Here is a 27,417-nt window from a genome sequence, read left to right as displayed (position 1 = left end):
AGGAAAGAAGCAAAGGAAGAAATCCAAACGCTTTTAAAACTATCATCTCTCATGAGTACTACCTCAGTATCATGAGAACATCACAGGACAAACTGCCCCCATGACCGTATCACCCTCAATCTGGTCCCTCTCTCAAAACGTGGGGATTAAAATTGGAGATGATATTTTAGTGGGAACACAGAGCCAAACTATATCTCCTAATTCCTCCTATTTCTCATGTCTTTATCATATTTGAAAACCAGTAATGCCTTCCCAACAGTCACCCAAAGCCTTAACTCAGTTTGACATTGATGCAGAAGTCCAAGTGTAAAGTTTCATCTGAGAAAGGGGAAGTTCCTTTCGCCTATGAGCCTGGAAAATTAAAAGCAAGTTAGTTACTTTCAAAATACAATAGTAATACAGGCATTGGGTAAATGTTACCATTTAAAATAAAAGAAATCGGCCAAGCAAAGAGGACACAAGCCTCAGGCAAGTATGAAACGTGGCCAGGCAGTCATTAAATCATAAAGCTCCAAAACCTCATTTGACTCTATGCTTACACCCAGGGCATACTCATGATACTAAGGGTGAGCTCCCACAGATTTGGCCAACTCTGCCCCTGGGGCTTTGTAGTGAACAACCCCTGTGGCTACTTTCATAGACTGGTTTTGAGTGCCTGATAATTGGAGTACTGTGACTTATCTTGCACAATGAAAGAAACAAAAGGATTAAGAGGCTACTATACTATCTATATTATGGCCAAGTATACGCCCAACAAGTTAGATAATTTAGAATAAATGAAGAAATTCCTGATACAAACTACCAAAACTGACTTAGGAATAAATACATTATAAATTAATAATCAAAATTAAATCCTACCACCATTTAAATAACTTACCTCAATACTCAAATTTGTGCAAAAACACAGGGAAAAAGGGACACTATGTAATTAATTCTATGAAGCCAGGATTTTATTTATCCTAGACCCAGTCATCACAAGAAACTACAAACTGATATATCTTAATACAGATGCCAACATTCTAAACATAATAGTAGTACAACAAATACAGTTAACTAAATGATCGAATACCATAACCCAGTGGAATTTTTCCTGAAATAATTTGACCACCACAGCCAGTCCATTTGAGACATTTGGTTAAGTCATGATATACTGCAAAATTCAGAGGCTTAGGCAACAGATCTGGTGTCTGTACTGATATGGTTTATGGTGAGATAGAGAAGACAGAGATAGAGAAAAGTAGGCCGCGGGTGGTGGCTCATGCTATAATCCCAGCACTTTGGGAGGCCCCGGCAGATCACGAGGTCAGGAGTTCGAGACCAGCCTGGCCAATATGGTGAAAACCCATTTTGTCTACTAAATACACAAAAATTAGCCGGGCGTGGTGACCAGCGTCTGTAATCCCAGTTACTGTGGAGGCTGAGGTAAGAGAATCGCTTGAAACCAAAAGAAGGATCTTCCAGCGAACCGAGATCTGGCCACTGCACTCCAGCCTGGGCAAACAGAGCAAAACTGTCTCAAGAAAAAAAAAAAAAAAAAAAAAAAAAAGATGGAGAAAAGTAATAATCATTCGGAACATAGGGGTCCTTGTCCTTCACCAGTCCTCCAATCTCATTGTATAAGAGCAAGGACTTGTTTTAGGAGGTTATAGGTAAATGCCACAGTAAGTTGTGAAACTGGAAGACTGTTGTTTGTTTGTTTGACACGGACACGGAGTCTTTCACTGTCACGCATAATGTAGGGCAGAGGGGCGATCTCGGTTTACGGCAAACTCCGCCTCCTGGGTTCAAGCTATTCTCCTGCCTCAGCCTCCTGAGTAGCTGGGAATACAGGCATGTGCCATCACGCCCAGGTAATTTTTTTTTTTTAATTTAGTAGAGACCGGGTTTCACTACGTTGGCTACGATGATCTCCATCTCCTGACCTCGTGATCCGCTAGCCTCGGCCTCCCAAAGTGCTGGGATTATGGCAGTGAGCCACAGCTCCAGACCCGGAAAGATGGTTGTTTTTTTTTATTATTTATTTATTTATTTTTGAGACAGCGTTTTGCTGTTTCGCCAGGCTGGAGTGCAGTGGCGCGATCTCGGCTCACTGCAACCTCTGCCTCCCAGGTTCAAGCAATTCTCCTGCCTCAGCCTCCCGAGTAGCTGGGACTACAGGCGCGCGCCACCACACCAAGATAATTTTGTATTTTTTAGTAGAGACGGAGTTTCACCATGGTCTTGATCTCTTGACCTCGTGATCCACCCGTCTAGGCCTCCCAAAGTGCTGGGATTACAGGCGTCAGCCACCGCAGCCGGCCCGAAGACGGTTTTTTTTACAAAGCGGTAGACCCCACCACCCCGCTCCTTCCGTTCCTGACTCCGCCTTCTCCATGCTGAGTCTAGTCCCGCCCCGCCCCGAGTTTTTTCGTGGACCAAACTCTTTCTTATTGACTTGATCTACTACGTCAGTCATTTGGCCACGCCTCCGACATAGAGAAGCGGTTGGGGGCGGGGGAAGTATCGTAATTAGTTTCGTCGCCTTTTGCTGGCGTCATAAAGTGCCCGTCTGAAGTGTGTTACAGAGCTCAGTAGCCAGTCTCTTCGACGCGCCCGTCTGCGACATCTTAGTTCAGGCTGCTGTGGAGTAGTAACCGCCAGAAAGGAGTCGGAAGAGGTCACACGAGGCCCTTAACACCAGCATGCCCAAGAATAAAGGTAATCCTGCAGGCCTCTGGGACTGTACCTCTGCCTGCTCTGCCATTAATCTCGACGTCTGTTCCAGGTCGCAGTGACGGTTCTTCCCGCGGGTATTGGGCGCCGCGCCCCTTCTTATGTGTTAGGGAAAGACGCTGGGAACACTCAGTTTGGTCACATTGGGGTGGGACAGCCGCCATGTTTATGAGGCCTTCGGAGGATCGTGGGCTTTTGAGACTGATTCATACCAGACTTACCGTGTATAGGAAGAGACGATTGAGGGACCTTATCCGGAAGGCCTGGCCTTCAAGTATAGGTTCCTACCAACTTCCCTGCTACTTTCCTGAAGCAGTTATTCATTTTGAAGACTATCCGGACAGTTAAAAGTGTTGTTAAGGATATTCCCTTTTTTGTGTTAAACGGTGAGGAAACCTTGAAACATGTTTAGGTTCATTTCTGGCGTTTTACTCTGCCCCAGCTCTTTAAAAAAGTTGATCATTCTTTTGCAGAAGATGTGTTACATATTTAGGCAAGTTTTCAACTTCCTTATCAAATAAATATTGTGGGAATAAAGACATAAAGGTTACCTTCATTCTGCGGCTAAATTTTCACACCAAGCTTAGACTTGAATGTAAGTTTACTTACAATTATAAAGTGGGAGGCCTAAGGAGAGGTTAGGCCTCCCACTTTTTAAGTTGTAAGTGAACTTATTTTTCAGATAGCACTGAACAACTTCAGTAGTTATCTTGTTTCCACCTTTATTTCTGTTGATGAGATTCACAGTTCTCTTAAATAAGCTATCAACTAAAGATCACAGTATCCCTTGCAAAGTGTCCAATAAATCTTTGTTGATGTTACTGTACCTGTACCTGACACCATTCCTTAAATAGTAAGGCTTGCTTTGTTCTTGTAGGGTAGAACTTTTACACTGAATGATGCCTAAGAATATTCTCATTAGAAAGAGTATCTCCAAAACACATCTAAATTGTTTAAGTAGGAGGTGTGGATTTTTTGTTCTTAGAAAGGAAGATTAAAAAAGAATATTAAACGACTTTAATTGTGGTATGTGCATGCCTAGTCTCATTCTCTTAAAAGATAGTGAATTCTATTGCACGACATTACAATAAAAGGAGAATCATAAGGGTTTGGTTAATTATGGTAGACTGAGAACAGTTTTTTTTTTTTAAATCATATGTGAGGCACTTAAAAGAAAGATATGTCTAAGAATTACAGCACAGATTCATAAAGTCCTCTGCCACCACTCGCCATTTTTTCTTCTTGAGATAATCCCCATCCTAAATGGAATGTTTTTGTTATTATGTAAAATCGGTGTTATCTGCTGGGCTTATTCGTTGAAGGATACTGCGGAAGACCCGTATTTTATTAGACTTACTAATGTAGAAATAAAACTTGCTAATTTGGTTTTCTTGTTGTTGTTGTTTTTTATCTGAAAATCCAGATGCCTGTTAATATTGTGATGAGGTTTATCCAAGTAAACATGTAAATGAGCATGGGCCATATGTAGTGTGACTTTTTCTTTGCACTCATTCAGCTGGTTTTCTTCCGAAGTCTTAGAAACCAATCCTCACATCGGGAAACGGGCAGCCTTTGGCCTACTCCTGGAGAGATAGACCAAGGTGCCTCCACCTTTGAGATTGCGATATGCAATTTAAAAGTTGCCATTCTTTTAGAACTTGAACTAATCATTATTTAGTCATTTGAAAAGCTGCCAAACTTTTGTAAAACTCAGTAAGCAAAGCAGGTATGATCCTTGTCCTGACACCGCTAAGTTCAGGCAAGATTAATGACTCAAAATATAGAATGTGTTTTTCTTTTAGAAATTTAGTTTTGGTGTGTCCTAAGAATGGATCAAAATGTAGACGAGTCACTTTGTTTTATAGTGGCACACAGTACTGTAACTGCCCCTGAGGTATTGGATGCATTCAAGAATTAGATGTCTGAGTTTACAGTGGTCAAGTATGTAAATTTTATTCTATTTGCAGTGTTATCTTTTTTATTCAGATTCTTCCATCGATCCTTTAATATTACTTGATTTGCGGTCTTTAACTCTCCTTTTGGAAACCACTGCTATTTTCATTAACATTCGGTAATGGGGACAAAATGTTACGGAAAATTACCCCAATTCCTTGGTGATTCAATAGAAAATCCTTTCGCTTATGTGTCTAGCAATAAGCGAAAATATAAAAATGGAAAGAAATGTGATGGCAGTTGAAATAGTTGATCTAAAGAGTAAGGAAGTGAATTTGTAAACTTTTAACTCAGAAATTCTACTTGTGTTCATTTATCTTATGAAGGTTGTTTGCAGACAACCTTCAATGCAGCATTGTGTAATAATAGTGAAACATTGAAGAAATCAAGATACAGCATTAATATACTTTAACAGTTAAAATGTTGGCCCAGGTCTGCAGCTATTGTAATGAAAAGATACTCAGGACTAATTATTGACTAGTGTTAAAATATGTTATAGAGGAAAATGAATAGAGTCCTGTTTTTATTTGGAAAGCATGAACAACATCTTCACAATAGTTATTTGAGTAATAAAATTTTTCTTTTATACAGTTTTACATAAGATGTACATTTATCTCAGCAGTATCCAAACAAATGTCCAAGAGGAAAGTATTGATATATACCTGGTAAAAGACTTAAAGAGAACTCTGAAAAGTCCTGTTAATTCTGTAATGTTAATGTTGTAGTGTACATTAAACCTCTTTTAATGTACATTAAACAGATAATAAATCTGTTTAAATGACACATTTTCAATTTTCCTGCAAGTGGTTTCAAAAGCAAACTTCAAAAGTCTTCTTTTGTATTATAATGTATATAATATGTAGATTTTTACAGTGAATTTTTTTATCTTCTTTTTAAATTAATTAGGTAAAGGAGGTAAAACCAGGCGCAGGGGTAAGAATGAGAAGGAATCTGAAAAAAGAGAGTTGGTGTTTAAAGAGGATGGACAAGGTAAGACTTTAAGTTAGGCTTCTTTTATTAACATGTTTCATTGTTGCCATGAGTATAATTTTCTGTCTTTTTCTTAAAGGAGTCTTAGTCATTATGCTAAGCAGTTGTACTATGTTTCCATTTTTCCTTTTGTCATTTCTCATCATCCACATTTATCTAGAATTTGTTTATTAAATAATAATTTCTAGGATATATTAAGTCTGGATATAGGATTCATTGAGAGCATTTTTGTAAACACAGTTTCATTGTTTAGCGTGGAGGAATACAATCTAACTGATTGCTGTAATCCCAGCCCTTTGGGAAGTGAAGTGTTTCGCTTGCTTAAAGCTGGGGGCAATAGGGCAGAACCCTGTTTCTACAATAATAGTAATAATAATAATGAGGCATAGTAGTACATGACTGGAGTCCGAGGTACTCCGCGGGATTAGGGGAGAGGAGGGCTTAAACCCAGGAGGTTAAGGGTGCAGGGAGCTGTGAGGGCATGACCGTATTCAGCCTGGGTGACAGACCAAGACCCTGCTCGAAGCAAAAAAAAAAAAAAAGTTTAGAGCAAATTAAGCATAGACTGTGATCATTAAATATTTCATATGTTGTTAATGCATAATGTCATACACTATTAGTAGACCATGGGAATTTTTTAGGATAAAAATCATAAAACCTTTTTGAACCCCAAGTGCTTCACTGCCACTAGTACTTAATCATAAAATGTAATACTATATATATATATATATATATATATATATATATATATAATTATTTTTTTAATGGTCTTGTTTTGTCACCAGGTGCCAGGCTGGAGTGCAGTGGCAGAATCTTGTCCCCCTGCAACCTCCACCTTCTGGGTTCAAGCAGTTCTCCTGCCTCCGCCTCTCAGTATTTGGCACTAGAGGTGTGAGCCACCACACCCAGCCAATTTTTGTATTTTAGTAGAGTTGGGGTTTCACTGTGTTGGCTAGGTTGGTCTTGATCTCTTGACCTCGTGATCTACCCGTCTTTGCCTCCCAAAGTGCTGGGATTACAGTGTGAGCCACCATGCCCAGCCTGTAATACAGTTTTAATAATTGACTAACCCCACTGGATTGATAAAAGGAGATACAAAAGAACAAAATAAATTCATTGGTGCATTTGCTTTTGTCTTCATTTTTTCTTTTTAAAATAATGAACATAGGAAAAATTTGAAATATTAGTACACAACAAAATTGTAAATATTCCTCACCTGAATTTACTAGTTTTTAACCTTTACATCATTTATTTCTCTCTTTGCGTTTCTGCATGTTTACACATTTTTCTGACCATTTTGATTTTCTATACAGATAACTAGTAACATGAATTTACAGGCCTCAGACCTAAATACTTCAACGTATGTCTTCTAAGATGAAGCACTTTTCTTTCTCTAACTACAGTAGAATTATTGCAACAAATTTAACTTTAATGTTATATTGTTTTTAACTTTTATACTATGCTGTTTCAAATAGGTACCACTAACTACATATAACTGTTTAGATTAGCTTACAGTTTAATAGTTCCCTAACAGGACATTTTGTGAAGAGTCCTAATCTCTTAGATAATCTATATTCAAATTTCTCTACGTTTAATTATTTTCAACATAAATACATTATTTAATATTTACGACAAAAACTATGTATGTTTCTATGTTGAATTTTTGTTAGTCTTTTATATTCTAGATAGAAGCCACTAAAAAGTTAACATGTTTTAATTATATGAAACTTATTTTCTGGCAAAAGACACCTATTTAGCTATCATCTTTCATTTCTAATAGACATTGACTGTACTTTCAGGACCAGTTTTTTAATTTCCATTTGTTCTTATTTTATTGTTATTTTTATCCATGTTGCAGAAGTGCTTAATGATAATCTGGGCTCACCAACTTCTGTAAAATGAACTCAGTTGCCACATATATAACAACCTCTCAATGTAGCTTTATAAATTTATCTCTTAAATGTAATTATGTGTTAGTCGATATTCTCTTGGATAGTTCTTTCTTTTTTTTTTTTTTTTTTTTTGAGACGAAGTTCTGCTCCTTACCCTGGCTGGAGTGCAATGGCGTGATCTCAGCTCACCGCAACCTCTGCCACCTGATTCAGGCAATTCTCCTGCCTCGGCCTTCTGAGTAGCTGGGATTACAGGCATGCACCACCATGCCCAGCTAAGTTTTTGTATTTTTAGAGTAGAGACGGGGTTTCACCATGTTGTCCAGGATGGTCTCGATCTCTTGACCTCGTCATCTACCCACCTCGGTCTCCCAAAGTGCTGGGATTACAGGCGTGAGCCACCACGCCCGACCTTCTCTTGGATAGTTCTAAGAAGAAACCTTATTAGTGTGAAAATTTTGGAATTGTCTGTTTCCCTCTATTTCCTTTGTTTGTTTTTTTCTCTTTCCTGCCTCTTAGAAGAGAATGGCTGTACTGGCTAATGCTCATATTCTTATAGGAGTACTTTCTAGTAGCAGTGGAGTCAGGGCACTTTTGAAAGTATTTCCCATAAACATGTTATATTTTACTTAGGAATGTCACTCCCATTTTTCAAGAACTTAAGAATAATCACTGAGATAGTCTAAAGTAAATGGGAATTTTTAATAGTTAGGCTATAATTTGTCTCAGTCATTTCTGAGATTAAGGATGGTGAAGATTGAGTTAAGGCTCATGTGGGGAGACTGATGAAGTGTTATAGTGTATATTATGAAATGAGCCACTTCGATGTTCAAAACTAAAGTGTACAATCGTGAAAAACAACTGTTGACATATTCAGAATGGGTAGGTAATTAAAATGCCTCTACTAACGGATATAGCTTGTCATGGAAATGGCGTTTGTAACACTAAACAAGTTACTTGACTTAGGCTTTTATTTATTCTAAAAATAAAGGTGTTAAAGTAAATATGCATAGCTGGGACTCCGGTTTCCCTGCCATAATATGTGACATTTTGAAATAGGACTGTCTGAATGAATTTCTTAAACTTTTTGCTGTTTGTTTTATTCTGTTTTTCTTTGTAGTTTGATCTGATTTAGCAGTTAGTGGAGGTTTTATTAACAGATAATTTTCTTTTGTTTTTTGTTTTAGTTTTGTTTTGAGGTGGTGTTTTGCTGTTGTCACCCAGGCTGGCATACAGTGGCATAATCTCAGCCCCACTGAAACCTCTGCCTCCTGTGTTCAAGCCATTCTCCTACGTGAGCCTCCTGAGTACCTGGGATTACAGGCACCAACTACCACAGCCAACTGATTAAAGTTTAGTAGAGATGGGGTTTCCCCATGTTAGCTAAACTAGTCTTGAACTCCTGACCTCAGGAGATTCACCAGCCTTGGCTGCCCCCCAAATTGCTGGGTTTACGAGTGTGAGCCACCATGCCCAACCAAACAGCTAAATTTCACTCATTACATTTTAACAAATGTTGAATAGGATCTCACCCTTGTTTTACTCTCCTCTTCTCAGAGTATGCTCAGGTAATTAAAATGCTGGGGAATGGACGATTGGAAGCATTGTGTTTTGATGGTGTAAAGAGGTTATGCCATATCCGAGGAAAATTGAGAAAAAAGGTAGGTGTGTAGATTTCTTTTACTTCAATTTAAAAAAGTCTCTGCTTTAAATACATGGTCTAAGCAATTTGAGTTCTCAAAATAATTTATACAACCGTGACTCATGACAATAAGAATAAACAGAAAAGGTCTTTGATAACTTTTAGATTTACTTTTAAAGAATAATTCCTTTGTTTGACTTCTGTTGTATTCCTGCCAGAAGTGTTTACTCTGATGTTAGTATTGACTACATCACATGTTTTAATATATAATACAAATCGTCTTGACTCAAATGTTAATACTTTGAAACAATAAAAAATGTGGGAATTTACATTAAAAGAGACTAATTGCTGCATATTCCTTCATTAGGTTTTGTCTTGGTTGAAATAGTTGTAGGTGGTATGAGGAAAATTGGAATATGAAATGGTAGACAGCAGATTTATTACAATACCATATCAGGTAGTTTTATAAATCAAATTGATTAAAAGTCTGTGGTACTTAAATTTTATAATAAAAACTTTATTTTGGCTGAGCTCTCTACAAGTATTAGCCAGCATATACCTATAGTTCCATCTCCTCAGGAGGCTTAAGGCAGGATGATTGCTTGAACCCCGGAGCGCAAGGTTGCCATGAGCTAAGAATTCTGCTAATGCACTTCAGTTTGGGTGACAGAGTGAGATTTTCTATCTCAAAAAGAAGAAAATAGAATCTATTTGGTGTGTTAACATGCTTTCATTTCCAAATTAGTGGCACTTTTATGGGTTCTCTTAGTCCGTTTGGGCTGCCATCACAAAGTACCTTTGACTGGGTAGATTATAAACAACAGAAATTTTATTTCTCATAGCTCTGGAGAAAGAGAAATCCATTTAATATTGGTGATGACCCATTTTCTCATTCATATGTGGTGCCTTCTGCATTCTCCACATATTTTAGAAGAGATGAATGAGCTCCCTTGGGCCTCTTTTATAAGGGCAAAAATCCCATTCATCAGGGATCAGCCCTCATTACATAATCACCTCCCAAAGGCCCAACCTCCTAGTACCATGGGATTCAAATTTCGACATAAATCTGGAGGAATACAAACGTTAAGACAATAGCAGAGGCTATATTTATGTAGATTGGTTGCTTTAGAATCATTTTGTTTAGATACATCTTGTTTGTTGTTTAGATACAATTGCATGTCTGAATTTCTACCACAAAGGATTATCTGGAATTCTAAATTCTTGGTAATTGGAATAAAATTGTTATGATTTTTAACATTCTAAGAAAGAAAATTTTAACAAACTCAATTGGTACTGTAATTTTTTCCATGCCAGACCTTAACTATGTGCTACATACCACTATACTATGTATATATGTTACAGGTTTTTTTCCCAATTTTATGAGACAGGATCTCTGTGCTCTAGGCTGGAGTACAGTGGCATAGTCATCACTCAACTGCAGCCTCCACCTCAAGTAGTTCTCCCATATCAGCCTTCTAAAGTAACTGCAGGCATGTGCTACTACACCCAACTTTTTGAAATTTTTTGACTCTTTGTACAGTCTAGGCATCTCTATGTTTTCCAGTTTTGGTGTCAAACTCCTGTGCTCAGGTGATCTTCCTGCCTTAGCGTCCCAAAGTGCTGGGATTATAGGCATGAGACACCTGGCCTGGCATCAAAGTCTTAATTTTATTTTATTTTTCACATTAGGTGAATAGCGTATCCATTTTATGGGAAGATTCACTAAACATTCTCCTTCTTATTTGCTTTTATTTTTAAAATAATCTGCATAAATTTCTTACAGGTTTGGATAAATACTTCAGACATTATATTGGTTGGTCTACGAGACTATCAGGTAAAAATAACATCTAAGTATGTGTTGTGTCTTTAAAAGTAGTCGTTGATGTTTAGAAGATACCAACTAGCATCTTTAACTTGTTCCAGCCCCGTATACTTTCTCAGGGTTCTGCCAGCATCATTATTTAGGGCCAGTTGTGTTTAAGACTGTAAAATTTTTCAAATTCAGAATAATTTGAACAGATAGTTAATGGTACATGTATTTTGTGGAAAGACATAATTTGTTTTAATTCTTTGATTTTATTATTAATACCGTGTGTAGTAAATATTTTCTTGCAGGTTCGGACAAGTAGACCATTCTGTCGTCATCCATTTAAACGCTAGTGGTGTTTGAGGCATTCAGCTAGGCATTTCAGACATGAAATAGTATTGAGTAGGATGAATTTCAGTGCTTTGAAGTCATATTAGAAGATATGTAGTTTTTCATGGAACACAATTTTTTGTTTTTAAATATGTTTTTAATATTTTTAAAAATGAGAATGATAGTATATAGGTAGTAATTTTTTATTAGTATCCTGATATGTCAAAGCAAAATTTAATAATTTGGGAGACTCATGTTCTTAATATTATTTTAATATTTTGAAACTTAGTTGGGAAACCGCAAGTCTAGATGATGCTGTTGAATAAGTCAGTTCTCCTCTAAGAGTTTTTTGGTTTTGTAGTATAGTTACGCATGCACACAAGTAGTTACAGTACAGACTGTTGTATATGCTTTAATTTTAAGAGGAGCAGTAGAGAACAAAGACAGGAGTAGCCATTTATCTCTAACCTTGAAACTATTTACATGTCATAGGTCTATAAAATCCATTTGATTACTGCCCATGGAACTTATTACCATTGCTTAACCACATTAAAATTACTGCTATGTCTGGATTCTTATTGTCTTGCTACTGGTTGGAGTTTCGTGTAGTCATCTGTTAAGTCTAGTTGCTTGCTAGTGTTAAAGTCTTCTGTCCACCTTTTTAGGTATCTTAATTTATTTCTTAAAAACTGAACATCTTATTTTATTTTATTTTTTTTTTCTTATTTTTTTCTTTTTTTATTGCATTTTAGGTTTGGGGGTACATGTGCAGAACATGCAATATAGTTGCATAGGTACACACATGGCAGTGTGTTCTGTTTGCTTTCACCCCTTCACCCACATTTGGCGTTTCTCCCCAGGCTATCCTTCCCCCCCTCCCCCTCCCACTGGCCCTCCCCTTTTCCCCGCAATAGACCCCAGTGTTTAGTACTCCCGTCTCTGTGTCCATGTGTTCTCATTTTTCATCACCCGCCTATGAGTGAGAATAGGCGGTGTTTCATTTTCTGTTCTTGTGTCAGTTTGCTGAGAATGATGTTCTCCAGATTCATCCATGTCCCTGCAAACGACACGAACTCATCATTTCTGATTGCTGCATAATACTCCATGGTGTATATGTGCCACATTTTCCCAATCCAGTCTCATCAATGGGCATTTGGGTTGATTCCACATCTTTGCTATTGTAAACAGTGCAGCAATACACATTCGTGTGCATGTGTCCTTATAGTAGAATGATTTATAGTCCTTTGGGTATATACCCAGTAATGGGATTGCTGGGTCAAATGAAATTTCTATTTCTAAGGCCTTGAGGAATCGCCACACTGTCTTCCACAATGGTTGAACTAATTTACACTTTCACCAACAGTGTAAAAGTGTTCATTTTTCTCCACATCCTCTCCAGCATCTGCCATCTCCGATTTTTTAATGATCGCCATTGTAACTGGCATGAGATGGTATCTCAATGTGGTTTTGATTTGCATCTCTCTGATGACCAGTGACGATGAGCATTTTTTCATATGATTGTTGGCCTCATATATGTCTTCTTTCATAAAATGTCTGTTCATATCCTTTGCCCACTTTTGAATGGGCTTGTTTGTTTTTTTCTTGTAAATCTGTTTGAGTTCTTTGTAAATTCAAAAGGATATCAGCCCTTTGTCAGATGGGTAAACTGCAAAATTTTTTTCCCATTCTGTTGGTTGCCGATTCACTCTAGTGACTGTTTCTTTTGCTATGCAGAAGCTGTGGAGTTTGATTAGGTCCCATTTGTCTATTTTGGCTTTTGTTGCCAATGCTTTTGGTGTTTTGCTCATGAGGTCCTTGCCTACTCCTATGTCCTGGATAGTTTTGCCTAGATTTCCTTCTAGGGTTTTTATCATGCCAGGTCGTATGTTTAAGTCTTTAATCCATCTGGAGTTAATTTTAGTGTAAAGTGTCAAGAAGGGGTCCAGTTTCTGCTTTCTGCACATGGCTAGCCAGTTTTCCCAACACCATTTGTTAAACAGGGAATCCTTTCCTCATTGCTTGTTTTTGTCAGGTTTATCAAAGATTGTATAGTTGTAGATATGTTGTGTTTCCTCCAGTGCCTCTGTTTTGTTCCATTGGTCTATATCTCTGTTTTGGTACCAGTACCATGCTGTTTTGATGACTGTAGCCTTGTAGTATTGTTTGAAATCCGGTAGTGTGATGCCCCCCGCTGTGTTCTATTTGCTTAGAATTGACTTGGCTCTGCGGGCTCTCTTTTGGTTCCATATGAAGTTTATGGTGGTTTTTTCCAGTTCTGTGAAGAAAGTCAATGGTAGCTTGATGGCGATAGCGTTGATTCTGTAAATTACTTTGGGCAGTATAGCCATTTTCACGATATTAATTCTTCCTAACCATGAACATGGACTGTTTCTCCATCTGTTTGTGTCCTCTCTTATTTCGTTGAGCAGTGGCTTGTAGTTCTCCTTAAAGAGGTCTCTTATGTTCCTTGTGAGTTGTATTCCAAGGTATTTTATTTTTTTTGTAGCAATTGTGAATGGCAGTTCGTTCTTGATTTGGCTTTCTTTAAGTCTGTTATTGGGGCAGACGAATGCTTGTGATTTTTGCACATTGATTGTATATCCTGAGACTTTGCTGAAGTTGCTTATCAGTTTCAGGAGTGTTTGGGCTGAGGCGATGGGGTCTTCTAGGTATACTATCATGTCGTCTGCAAACAGAGACAATTTGGCTTCCACCTTTCCTATTTGAATACCCTTTATTTCTTTTTCTTGCCTGATTGCTCTGGCTAGAACTTCCAGTACCATATTGAATAGGAGTGGTGAGAGAGGGCATCCTTGTCTAGTGCCGGATTTCAAAGGGAATGCTTCCAGTTTCTGCCCATTCAGTATGATATTGGCTGTTGGTTTGTCATAAATAGCTTTTATTACTTTGAGATACTTTCCATCGATACCGAGTTTATTGAGGTTTTTTAGCATAAAGGGCTGTTGTATTTTGTCAAATGCCTTCTCTGCGTCAATTGAGATAATCATGTGGTTTTTGTTTTTGGTTCTGTTTATGTGGTGAATTAGGTTTATACACTTGCGTATGTTGAACCAGCCTTTCATCCCTGGGATGAATCCTACTTGATCGTGATGAATAAGTTTTTTGATTTGCTGTGGCAATCGGCTTGCCAATATTTTATTGCAGATTTTTGCATCTATGTCCATCATGAATATTGGCCTGCAGTTTTCTTTTCTTGTTGGGTTTCTGCCGGGTTTTGGTATCAGGATGATGTTTGTCTCATAAAATGATTTGGGAAGATTCTCTCTTGTTGGATTATTTGGAATAGTTTTAGAAGGAATGGTACGAGCTCCTCTTTGTGTGTCTGGTAGAATTCGGCTGTGAACCCGTCTGGACCTGTGCTTTTTTGAGCCGTAGGCTCTTAATTCCTGCCTCGACTTCTGACCTTGTTATTGGTCTATTCATAGTTTCAGCTTCCTCCTTGTTTAGGCTTGGGAGGACACAGGATTCCAGGAATTTATTTATTTCTTCCAGGTTTACTAGTTTATGTGCATAGAGTTATTTGTAATATTCTCTGATGATGGTTTGAATTTCTGTGGACTCTGTCGTGATTTCCTCTTTATCATTTTTTATTGCATCTATTTGTTTGTTCTCTGTTTTATTTTTAATCAATCTGGCTAGTGGTATGTCTATCTTGATGATCTTTTCAGAAAACCAGCTCTTGGATTTATTGATTTTTTGAGGGGTTTTTCGTGTCTCAATCTCCTTCAGTTCAGCTCTGATCTTAGTTATTTCTTGTCTTCTGCTGGGTTTAGAGTTCTTTTGATCTTGCTCCTCTAGCTCTTTCAATTTTGACGATAGGGTGTCCATTTTGGATCTCTCCATTCTCCTCATATGGGCACTTATTGCTATATACTTTCCTCTAGAGACTGCTTTAAATGTGTCCCAGAGGTTCTGGCATGTTGTGTCTTCGTTGTCATTGGTTTCGAAGAACTTCTTTATTTCTGCCTTCATTTCATTGTTTTCCCAGTCAACATTCAAGAGCCAGTTGTTCAGTTTCCGTGAAGCTGTGCGGTTCTGGGTTGGTTTCTGAATTCTGAGTTCTGACTTGATTGCACTATGGTCTGAGAGGCTGTTTGTTATGATTTGAGTTGTTTTGCATTTGCTGAGCAGTGCTTTACTTTCAATTGTGTGGTAAATTTTAGAGTAGGTGTGATGTGGTGCTCAGAAAAATGTATATTCTGTGGATTTGGGGTGGAGAGTTCCGTAAATGTCTATCAGGTTTGCTTGCTCCAGGTCTGAGTTCAAGCCCTGGATATCCTTGTTGATTTTCTGTCCGGTTGATCTGTCTAATATTGACAGTGGAGTGTTAAAGTCTCCCACTATTATTGTGTGGGAATCTAAATCTCTTTTTAAGTCATTAAGAACTTGCCTTATGTATCTGGGTTCTCTTGTATTGAGTCCATATATATTTAGGATCGATAGCTCTTGTTGTATTGATCCTTTTACCATTATGTAATGGCCTTCTCTGTCTCTTTTGATCTTTGTCGCTTTAAAGTCTATTTTATCAGAGATGAGAATTGCAACTCCTGCTTTTTTTTGCTCTTCATTTGCTAGGTCAATCTTCCTCCATCCCTTTATTTTGAGTCTTTGTGTATCCTTGCATGTGAGATGGGTTTCCTGAATAGAGCACACTGATGGGTTTTGGATTTTTATTCCAATTTTCCAGTCTGTGTCTTTTGATTGGTGCATTTTGTCCATTTACATTTAGGGTTAATATTGTTATGTGTGAATTTGATACTGCCATTTTGATATTTAGTGGCTGTTTTGCCCGTTAGTTGTTGTAGATTCTTCATTATGTTGATGCTCTTTAGCATTTAGTGTGATTTTGGTATGGCTGGTACTGGTTGTTCCTTTGTATGTGTAGTGCCTCTTTCAGGAGCTCTTGTAAAGCAGGCCCGGTGGTGACAAAATCTCTGAGTACTTCCTTGTTCGTAAACGATTTTATTTTTCCTTCACTTATGAAGCTCAGTTTGGCTGGATATGAAATTCTGGGTTGAAAGTTGTTTTCTTTAAGAATGTTGAATATTGGCCCCCACTCTCTTCTGGCTTGTAGTGTTTCCGCCGAGAGATCTGCTGTGAGTCTGATGAGCTTCCCTTTGTGGGTGACCCGACCTTTCTCTCTGGCTGCCCTTAGTATTTTCTCCTTCCTTTCAACCTTTTTTAATCTGACGATTCTGTGCCTTGGGGTTGCTCTTCTTGTGGAATATCTTTGTTGTGTTCTCTGTATTTCCAGCATTTGAATGTTCATCTGTCTTGCTAGGTGGGGGAAATTTTCCTGGATGATGTCCTGAAGAGTATTTTCCAGTTTGGATTCATTCTCTTCTTCCCCTTCTGGTACACCTATCAAACGTAGGTTAGGTCTTTTCACATAGTCCCACGTTTCTTGGAGACTTTGTTCATTCCTTTTTGCGCTTTTTTCTCTGATCTTGGTTTCTCGTTTTATTTCATTGAGTTGATCTTCGACTTCAGATATTCTTTCTTCTGCTTGGTCAATTCGGCTATTGAAACTTGTGCATGCTTCGTGAAGTTCTTGTATTGTGTTTTTCAGCTCCTTTAGTTCATTCATATTCCTCTCTAAGTTATCCATTCTTGTCATCATTTCCTCAAATCTTTTTTCAAGGTTCTTAGTTTCTTTGCATTGATTTAGAACGTGTTCTTTTAGCTCATGGAAGTTTCTCGTTATGCATGTTCTGAAGTCTAATTCCGTCATTTGATCAAAGTCATTCTCTGTTCAGCTTTGTTCCCTTGCTGGTGAGGAGTTTTAGTTCTTTCTAGGAGATGAGGTGTTCTGGTTTTGGGTGTTTTCCTCCTTTTTGCGCTGGTTTCTTCCCATCTTTGTGGATTTATCCACTTGTCGTCTGCGTAGCGGCTGACTTTTCGATTGGGTCTCTTGGTGGACACCCAGATTGTTGGTGATGAAGTATTTCTGTTACTTGGTTTTCCTTCTACCAGTCTAGCCCCTTCGCTGTACGACTGCTGAGGTCCACTGCAGGCCCTGCTTGTCTGGAGTACACCTATAGTAGCTGCGGAACTGTGTGGGATGCTACCCGTTTCTTTTTCTGCTATCCTTGTCCCAGTTGATGCCTGCCAAATGTCAGTCTTTTGGATATAGAGGGGTCAGGGAGCTGCTTGAGGAGACAGTCTGTACTTTATAGGAGCTCAGTTGCTGAGCTGTGAGCTCTGTTGTTCATTCAGGGCTGTTAGGCTGCTATGTTTGATTCTGCTGTAACAGAGTTCATTTAAAAAACCTTTTTTTCTCAAATGCTCTGTCTTGGGGCATTGGGGCTTTGTTTTTGGATGTCTGTTGAGGTGTCCTGCCCAGCTAGGAGGCAGTCTAATCACTATTTGACTCCTGAGGCTCCGCCCTGCTGTTGTGAGGCTTGCCCTGTTGCTGCAGGCTCTTGCTGTTCTGCTGCGTTCTCCACCATGGGCTACACCCTGCAGTGGAGTCTCTCTGTTGTAGTGGGTTGCCTCGGCAATGGCAGGCTGCGTCAGCAGATGGCGTGTATCTCAGTAGGGGCGGGTTGCCTGGGCAACTGCAGGCTTCATCAGCAGTGGGTGTGTGTCTCAGTCAGGGCAGGTTGCCTTGGTAAAGGTGGACACCCCTTCCCCAGGGAGCACCTCAGGGATAGTCTCCACGGTGGGAATCGCCATTTTTTCTGTCCCACTGCGCTATCCCACACGCTGTGTCCCTGCAATCCTCTGGGCTGGCCCACTGCCCATGTCACTTTCAGTCTCGAGTTCAGCCCTCTCAAGTCTCAGGTTGCCATTTCAACAGGGTGCCCGGACAAGCGCACCCTGTGGGGATCGCTGTGTAGGGCCAGCCGACGCTTCCCCGGCAGCTGGCTTTTCCAGGCAGAGCCTCTGCCTGGCTTCCCGTGTCTCCTTTATACTTGGGAATTTCCCTGTTCTGTGGGCAACAAAGATCAGTCTGAAAATGCAGCTTTGACTCACCTCTCCGCGGATTAACAGAGAGCTGAAATCCTGGGTTGTTGTCACAGCGCCATCTTGAGTTCCTCCCAAAAGCTGAACATTTTAACTACCACATAGCTGTTCTGGAACTCAGATTCCTACTTCTCAGGGCTCTTGTTACTACTCCTTGTTTGGTGACTTTTCAGAACTAATTCTTCGGCCATTGAATGGTTGGTTGGTTTAACAGGCAGTTCATGTTGAATTTAGATTTCATTAAAACCACTAAGGAATTGAGCATTCAAAGAGAAATCTTGAACATGTGGAGTAATACTTTCAACATTCAACCAGTGTCAGTCAACTGACACCTCTTCCTTAGTCTTGATCTCATGCTGTGCAGGATGTTAACTTCAGAGGGGTAAGATTAGGTCTTTCATATCTGTGTCTTTATCATGTGCATTGCCATGAACCTGTATTTGGCCTTTTAGATTTGCAGAAGTATTTTGGACTTTACACATTTCCTATGCATATCTCTTACATAGCTTTTTCTTCCAAGTTTTTGGTTAGTTTTCTTTTTTATCCAGACTGTTATTGCCACTTAAAACATGTTAAAAAGTTGCCACAGATTATTTTTTCTACAAAAGTCTTGGGAGGTAAGCATTCAAAGTGAGTAAGTTCTGAATCAGTTATGTGAAAGAAAAACTCTTAAAATGGGAGTTTCCAGGAACTGGCAGTCTGTTATCTATAGAATAGAGTTAACAAGAAACTTCAGACTTGTTCTGTGTTTTTCAGTAGCTGAGAGGCTTTTGGTGTTTATGAAACTGAGATGAGACATGGGAATGGGGAAACTTAAAAAGCCACTTTTTCTTAGTGAGATTCACCCATTTTTTTGAATAAACACTCCTTAGTGTTTATTGCTTCATTTGGTTAATTTTCAGATTACTGATTTATGGACTTTTACCAATTTTGTCAGTATTCTCATTTCTTTCATGAAGAAACAAATTTTAGTAAATCCTTGTGCTGCCATGTGTACAATTGCTGCAAGGAGGCATTTATTTTCATAGACTTAATTACACATTGATGTGTGTGTGTGTGTGTGTGCGTGTATGAATATATATTAAATATATATTTGATTGCACATTGACTATATTTTTTTTTGTGTGTGTATACATATATATAAATTGTACTGTGCTTTTAAAGTTATTTTTATGTCCATTATATTATTTGAGTCACCAGTTTAACAAAATCTTGTTTGCACATGATGGTTTGGAAAGTTTTGGTTTTACTGCCATTGTGACAGATCACTTTAGTTTTTAGATCTAGATTGCAAATTGTAAGCAATCACAATTCCTCTCCTCCCAAGTTGGATAAAATAATTTTAAATGGGGAAGTGTTTTCACATCTTAGGAGAGTGTTTTTCAATGGTTGCATTAGAAACACCCACCCAGAAGAGCTTTTAAAAATGTACATTTATGTACCACATCCTGGGCAGGTCTTCTTTCAGTCTTAAGGAAGTAGGTATCTATTCTTAAACTCTAGCTGTCTGTTTTTCAAGTTCCATAGATAATTCTGATAGATAATTCTGATACTAAGCACTACTGATTCATAGAAAACTATATTACTTTTTTAACATTATTCCTTAATGCATTTAAGTTTTAAATTGTAATCTTTGACCTAAGAGTTTTACACTGCAATTTTTTAAAATTCATCTTCCATTTTTTTTCAAAGAGACTTCTAATTAAAAGGTAATAGTATATAAAAGACCGGGCTTGCCACTTATGCTTTATTAAAATGAAATCTGTATGTATCTTTCCAAATCTATTAATTATTGTTTACCAATGAATACAAACCACTTCCTAATTATTCAGACTCAACAATTTTTTCTAGAAGGTATTCGGGTAGGCAAAGAAAAGCAGGACCACTTGTAACAAACATTATGTGGCCTTTCTTTAGATGTCTTTAATTTGAAAGTAAATTGTGAAACAACTGGTGATACTTTGGTATAAGCAGTTTTGAACATTATTTGTTTATTTCTCAGGATAGCAAAGCTGATGTAATTTTCAAGTACAATGCAGATGAAGCTAGAAGTCTGAAGGCATATGGCGAGCTTCCAGAACATGGTAATATCAAAATTATTATATCTACTTGTTCTTTCATATTAATGTTTGTGGAATTTAGGTGAAGGAATTTTAGTAGAATTCTGTTTTACATACTATTTTAGTGTATACGTACAAAATTTGTGGTAAGTAGTCTTGCCTATACTTCAGTATACTTCTAAGACTTTCGAAAAGATATTAATAAGTGGAAATCTCAAATAAAGCCAGTGTGAACTTAAAAATAGAAGCCTCTAATAAAGAGATTTTGAATTATGAAATTTCCTTTGATGATGAGTTTTTTAATTCATAAGCTCTGGATTTGTATATAATCTCTCAAAGGAATATATTTTGTATAGACTTTTTCTAAACAATTCTTAAAAGATTGGCAGTTTTCATTTAAGGAAAGGCAACAATTATAATAGTAATGTTTGAATCTTACAGAAAAAAGTATTCAGTTTCTCTTACCAAAGTTGTAACTGTGGGATTATTTTTAACAAACAATTGTGTTTTCTTTTTCTTAAAGGTAGACATCATGCATGCTTACTGCACAAAACTTGACAAGATTAAAATAAGTCCCTCATAACACCATCAAAGAGAATATGCACTGTTTTAAAGCCTACGTATTTTACTAGGCAGCTGTTTTTATTGTTTATCACATTGCAACTTATGAAAATAAGATTTTTACATAAACATGAACATCCTGATGAAATTATTGGCATTTCAGGAACTGCTGAAATAATTGGGAATTTAGCTAGCACCTCCTTTTTTCACCTTTATTGCTTAGTGATAACCATGATTACGATTTAACCAAGTATTTTTCACTGATTTGATAAATCTGTTTAATAATTGGTGAAGTAGCTGTTGTAATTTCAAGATAACTATATATTTTGAGGATAAGTTGTTAACCTGAGCTCAAATCATTTTTGAAGGCTACATGGAAATGTTTAGCTGTTTAGTTAGTATAATTAGAGTCTGCTTGCCATATTTAAAATACCTTTTGTATGTGTGCTACGTGAACATTATAATTATCTTTTTAAAATGAAAGAAAAAATACAGCACATATGTTCTTTGTTTTCTTTTTTTTAAACAGAGTCTCATTCTGTCACCCAGGATGGAGTGCAGTGGCATAATCTCAGCTCACTGCAAACCTCACCTCCCAGGTTTAAGCTATTCCCTGGCTCAGACTCCCAAGTAGCTGGTATTGCAGGTGTGCACCACCAAGCCAGGAATTTTTTTTTTTTTTTAGTAGAGATGGGATTTCACCATGTTGGCCAGGCAGGTCTCAAAACTCTTGACCTCAGGTTATCTCCCCACCTCAGCCTCCCAGAGTGCTGAGATTGCAGGCAAAATCTTGATTATATAATCAGTATATTATTTTATCTTTAGCTGAAATCAATGAAACAGACACATTTGGTCCTGGAGATGATGATGAAATCCAGTTTGTTGATGCTGAAGATGATGATGAAGACATTGACAATGTAAGTAGATAAACCTAATTGGTGTTTTATCTGTGCATTATCTGTAAACTTTGCAATCCTTTGGAATATTCTTTTCTTCAAAAATCAATTTTAGCTTTGGCAGTCGGCAATCATAATTAAAGTAGAGTTTCTAAACACATAGTTCTGAGAATATGTCCTCTCAAGAGAAATGCTTAGTCTGTTAAAAGAAGAATCTTGGCCGGGCACGGTGGCTCATGCCTGTAATCCCAGCACTTCGGGAGGCCAAGGCGGGTGGATCACGAGGTCAAGAGATCGAGACCATCCCGGTCAATATGATGAAAACCCGTCTCTACTAAAAATACAAAAAAATTAGCTGGGCATGGTGGCGCATCCCTGTAATCCCAGCTACTCGGGAGGCTGAGGCAGGAGAATTGCCTGAACCCAGGAGGTGGAGGTTGCGGTGAGCCGAGATCACACCATTGCACTCCAGCCTGGGTAACAAGCGAAACCCCGTCTCAAAAAAAAAAAGGAATCTTGTTTGAACCAGTTGGATGCAGCACTGAAATTTACAATATACTTGAAAGGCTTGTTAAAATGTTGGGCCTGTTGCCATGGTACGTAATAGAATTACGTTGTTGAACATCAGTTTGTATTGGCCAGACTTCAGATTTGGTTTGCACCTATTTTATGGAAATGATTGTTTTTCCTAGTAACAAAGCAGTAGAATTCACAAAGCAGTAAATGCCTCATCTTACTTTTTAAGTTAACTGTATTCAAATAAAATTTACTTTGATTTCTTCCCTTTATGAGAGTGACTGTGTGTGTGTGTGTGTGTGTGTGTGTTAAATATGGAATTGGTGGTGTAGCTTAACTTCATTTGGGTGTAGGCTTTTTTGATCAATATCCCTATAATAAAAATATGATTCAAAAAGTATCTGTATATGGAAACCCCAAAATTATGATTGACTGGATATTAATAAGTAGTCATCCTTAACATAACTGCGCAAATACTAGAGCTCTCAAAATTACAAAGGCCAGTTGGGCACAGTGGCTCACACCTGTAATCCCAGCTATCAGGAAGCTGAGGGAGGAGAATGGCTTGAACCTGGGAGACAGAGATCTTGCCACTGCACGCCAGCCTGGGCAACAGATTGAGACTCTGTCTCAAAAAAAAAATTACTAAGGCAAGTCTCTGGAAAGTCTAAGACAGGCACAAGTGATACTGATGCTCTCACTCCATTGGGAACCATTATTTTACATCAGGGATCTCTACAGCTTTTGTTTGACCCAAACATTCATTAAAGTTGTTTTCCAGCTGTTCAGAGGAATAGAAGGATTTTTAACTTCCTCTGTAAACATTCATATGCTCACCAACAGGATTCTACAGTTTACAGTTTTTCTTCTTCATCTATCACACCCATCCTTCTCTTCTTCTGATATTATAGCTTATATTTTGGCACATTTCCAAACTATTTAGATTACCTACACTTTGAATTAAAGAAAATAAACAGGACATAATTCTGTTGTACATATGCATTTATACATTTTTAAAATACTCTAAAATTTATAAATTTTTTTTCTTCAGGAAATATTTCTGAGTCATAAATCTGCCTTCATGTAATATAAATTTTAAGGTACAACCAAAAGGAGAAAATGAAAAAGGCTGAAAAACCTGTTGTTCTTGTGAATGAGGAAATCTTAGACAGGTGTCAGGTTAATTTAGAAACTTGATTTTTGCCAGGATTGAGGATGCACCCATGACATTCTCAGGAAGTTGTGAGGACATGCACCCAAGGTGGTCAGGCACCGCTTGGTTTTGTACATCTTAGGGAGACATGAGACGTCAGTCAATATATATGAGAAGCACATTGGTTCAGTTCAGAAAGGGAAGGTGTCTTTGTTAGCCTTTGTAAAGTAGGCGGTCAGTTATGCTTCTAACTCAGTGAGCTGAAGGACCACTTTGAATAGAATGGGAGGCAGGTTTGCCGCACTTTCCACCTTGAGTTTTTCTTAGCAATTTTGGGGGCCCAAGATATTTTCCTTTCATATTCTGATTTCTTTATATACCTCCTTTTGGGGACCCTGAGTCAGAGATGTTTTTGGAATTAAACAGAAAAGACATTTACTTCATGTTGCAGTAACCACAAGCATAAACATTGTGTTGTAGATTAACGGCAAATGTGAACATTTCCACAGCCAATGGGCTTGAAGGCGTCTGGAAAATTAAAAGAACCTACCTAGACTGCATACAGAAACACAAAGCTACATACACAGATATTAGAGTTAGGATCTAGGAATGTTAAGACTTTTCTCAGGAAGTGGGTCAGGAAAAGTACTTAGATTGATGCCAGTGTTTCCTTTGGAACTAGACCCAGTAGGGTAATCAGGAAAGGAATATAAAGACAATGGCTATGAGAGGAAGTTTAGTTTATAAGAGTTTGTTTTGCTTATCTTGAGAGAGCATTGTAGAAGATTTATAGGTGTTTTAGTTTTACTTTGACTAAATGAACTCTGAATTTGATTAGGACAATATTTGTCCCATTCTTAAAAGAATTACATTCTATTTTGTCTGTGCCCACCGTCAGAATATAAGATGTATAATCACTACCACAAAGGAAATCAAGAGATGCAAAACTTCAAAGATGTTTTGATAATATGTTACATAGTAACATTCTGAAAGACCATAAAGATTTACTGGTAACACAAAGGATATGAGAAAAATCTAGTATACAGAATACCCAGGTCAAAAGGATTTACTTCTCAGATTGCTACCCGGAGTCTTTGTATGCATTAGAATGTTGCAATTAGATATATTGATCTGATGTTCTTTTCAATTACAGATCTAAATTGAACTGAGCGATTTTACATTTGAAGTTTTCTGAGGATTGCTCTCCAGTTGGGATTTTGACTATCACCAGTTAAGAGAAATTCGTTTAGTTTATAGTTTGTTAAAGCAAACTGATCTGTCTTCATCGTTTTAAAGTATTTATTTCTGTAAAAGCTGATGACACCGAATTATCTTAAATGTTAATACTTTATTGTTTTGATGTAAACTTACAGATAAAAGATCATAATATTTGCTATAAAAACAAATAAATGCCTTTGCTACTGTGATAACTTTACTTCAAGTAATTTGATATTTTGCATAATTTTCTGCTTTGTAATCATTGTAAGTTATAATAAGTCCTACTTCCCGTTAATCTATTTACTCTACAGTCTTTGTGTATGTTTCAGCTACTCAGATATTCTCCTAAAGTTTCTGACAGAATTTAAATAAAAGCTAAATCTACATTTGGAATCAGAAAAAAGTGGACATCATTTTTATATTTAGCCATATGTATTTTTATACTAACATTGAGGCCTTATAAATTATTTTTGTCATGTGTGCCTCCTGTTAAGGGAAAAAAGAAGCATTTCCAACGTGCAGTTTTTAAATTGTAGCAACTTTGAGTAGCAATTTAAAATGTGTAACCGTTGCAGAAATTGAACCCTAGGTGGCAACCAATTGTCTTAACACTGGAAATACTGCTATGCCATTTTGTTTTCAAAAGTAATTCATTGCAACCCACAGTCTTTGTCTTCATGAACAAGAAAATTGCAATGTATAAATGAAAAACTGATTTTATAGTACATTGTATAAACAGCTTTTCTCACATTGTCCCTAAACTGCCAGAGGAGGAGGCAACAATACTGTTAGGGGAAGATAATTTCAGGCTGAGTGTGGTAGCTCACACCTGTAATCCTAGCACTGTGTAAGGCCAAGGTGGGCAGATCCCCTAAGTTCAGGTGTTCAACACCAGCCTAATCAACATGGCGAAACCCTATCTTTACTAAAAATACAAAAAGTAGTGGGTCATCTTTGTGCATGCCAGTATCCCAGCTACTCGGGAGGCTAAGGCAGCAGAATTGCTTGAACCTGGAAGGTGGAGGATGCAGTGAACCGAGATCTTGCCACTGAACTCCAACCTGGGTGACAGAGCAGGACTTCCTCTCAAAATCTGAATGGAAGAGCTACATCAATTAACGTAATAAGAAAGAGTAATGATCATTGTATTTTGACATAACTGTGGTGTTAGTGTATTTCATTGTGGGTACTGATTTTTTTTAAATACATACTAGTAAGATTTTATATTATAATTTTCCCTTTTTAAGTTTTGTTCTTAAAGCTATAAAGTGAAAATAAAGGCTGGACTAGTTAGAGTTCTCTGGGTACTGTCTTACATAACTTTAATAGAGTTGTGGAATATATTTTTTCTCGATAATTCATAAGTAATGAAAATATAAAGGGAATATGAAATCACATGGTTTCACTAATACAAATGTATATGAGAGAGTAAAACTTCATTGGTCAGGCAAGATGGCTCTCACCTGTAATCCCAGCAGTTTGGGAGGCTGAGGTGGGCTGATTCATGAGGTTGAGATTGAGACCATCCTGGCCAACATTATGAAACCCCATCTCTACTAAAATACAAAAATTAGCTGGGCATGGTGGTTCATGCCTGTAGTCCAAGCTACTCAGGTGGCTGAGGCAGGAGAATTGTTTGAACCCAGGAGGTGGAGGTTATAGTGAGCCGAGATCACACCGCTGCACTCCAGCCTGGTGACGGAGCAAGACTGTCAAAAAAAAAAAAAAGAAAAAGGTCATTTTAGTTCTTTCATGTGAAAACTCTGGAGTCAAAATTAAGGCCAGAATGTTGGTACATTATTAAATCTAAGAAATAAAAGCTTACAGTTTTGGTTTATGATTCTTATTCTGTGTCACTCGTAAACATTTACCTAGGTGAAATGTATCTGAAGACTATTTTTTAATATTTTTGAAGAGTTGACTTAACTTGTGTTCACTGATTATCAAAACTTCCTGACATTTTTAGCCTAATGTACATAAAAGTATATGGCTTAATTTATAGTACTTAATCTACTCGGCACATTTTGGTAAAAACGTTGGAACTCTGCATAAGTGATACAATTCTTAATGGGAGTAAAACCACTCAAACACTTTTTTCTTTTTCTTATCAGCTTGCTGTAACAACTGTGGCTTATTTTGTGGTACTTAATCCACTTTGCACGTTTTGGTAAAAATATTGGAACTGCATAAGTGTTACAATTTTTTTTTTTTTGAGATGGAGTTTCGCTCTTGTTACCCAGGCTGGAGTGCAATGGTGCAATCTCGGCTCACCGCAACCTCCACCTCCTGGGTTCAAGCAGTTCTGCCTCAGCCTCCTGAGTAGCTGGGACTACAGGCGCACACCCCCATGCCTAGCTAATTTTTGTGTTTTTAGTAGAGACTGGGTTTCACCTTGTTGACCAGGATGGTCTCGATTTCTTGACCTCCTGATCCACCTGCCTCGGCCTCCCCAAAGTGCTGGGATTATAGGCGTGAACCACTGCGCCCTGCCAACATTTTCATATTGAGCCTAAAAAGTTCTTCGGGAGCTTATGAATTATGAGTGATGGAAAGTCTTGCATTTTAAGGAATGCCCCCCACTCCTTTTTTTCCCATATGTTAGTACCCGTAGTTACTAATACATTTGCTTACAAAACCTGTGCTTGGTAGTTTACTCAAGCATGTAAAGTAAATACTAATTAGGTATATGCTGTCATCAAT

General features: G+C 37.8%; 1 protein-coding gene across 1 annotated transcript; it reads left to right on the top strand.

The window, feature by feature from the left end:
• The first annotated feature begins 2,532 nt into the window (after window positions 1-2,532).
• LOC118150918 (eukaryotic translation initiation factor 1A, Y-chromosomal-like) lies at window positions 2,533-25,018 on the top strand. The gene is made up of 7 exons (XM_078364421.1): window positions 2,533-2,697; window positions 5,572-5,655; window positions 9,105-9,208; window positions 10,973-11,023; window positions 20,316-20,397; window positions 21,760-21,851; window positions 24,653-25,018. Exons 1-7 carry the CDS (start codon window positions 2,682-2,684, stop codon window positions 24,656-24,658), a joined length of 435 nt encoding a protein of 144 aa, XP_078220547.1. The 5' UTR covers window positions 2,533-2,681; the 3' UTR covers window positions 24,659-25,018.
• Window positions 25,019-27,417: the final 2,399 nt, after the last annotated feature.

Source organism: Callithrix jacchus, chromosome Y (assembly GCF_049354715.1).
Source record: "Callithrix jacchus isolate 240 chromosome Y, calJac240_pri, whole genome shotgun sequence".
Taxonomy (NCBI): domain Eukaryota; kingdom Metazoa; phylum Chordata; class Mammalia; order Primates; family Cebidae; genus Callithrix; species Callithrix jacchus.
The sequence above is the reverse complement of the archived record's forward strand: the minus strand, read 5'-3'. Positions and strand labels throughout refer to the sequence as shown.

What these genes read in the sequence shown, in the direction of transcription:
- LOC118150918 (XM_078364421.1), top strand. An exon ending in GAGGAAAATTGAGAAAAAAG is followed by an intron (nt 9,209 to 10,972) that starts GTAGGTGTGTAG and finishes AATTTCTTACAG; the next exon opens with GTTTGGATAAATACTTCAGA. An exon ending in TTGGTCTACGAGACTATCAG is followed by an intron (nt 11,024 to 20,315) that starts GTAAAAATAACA and finishes TTTATTTCTCAG; the next exon opens with GATAGCAAAGCTGATGTAAT.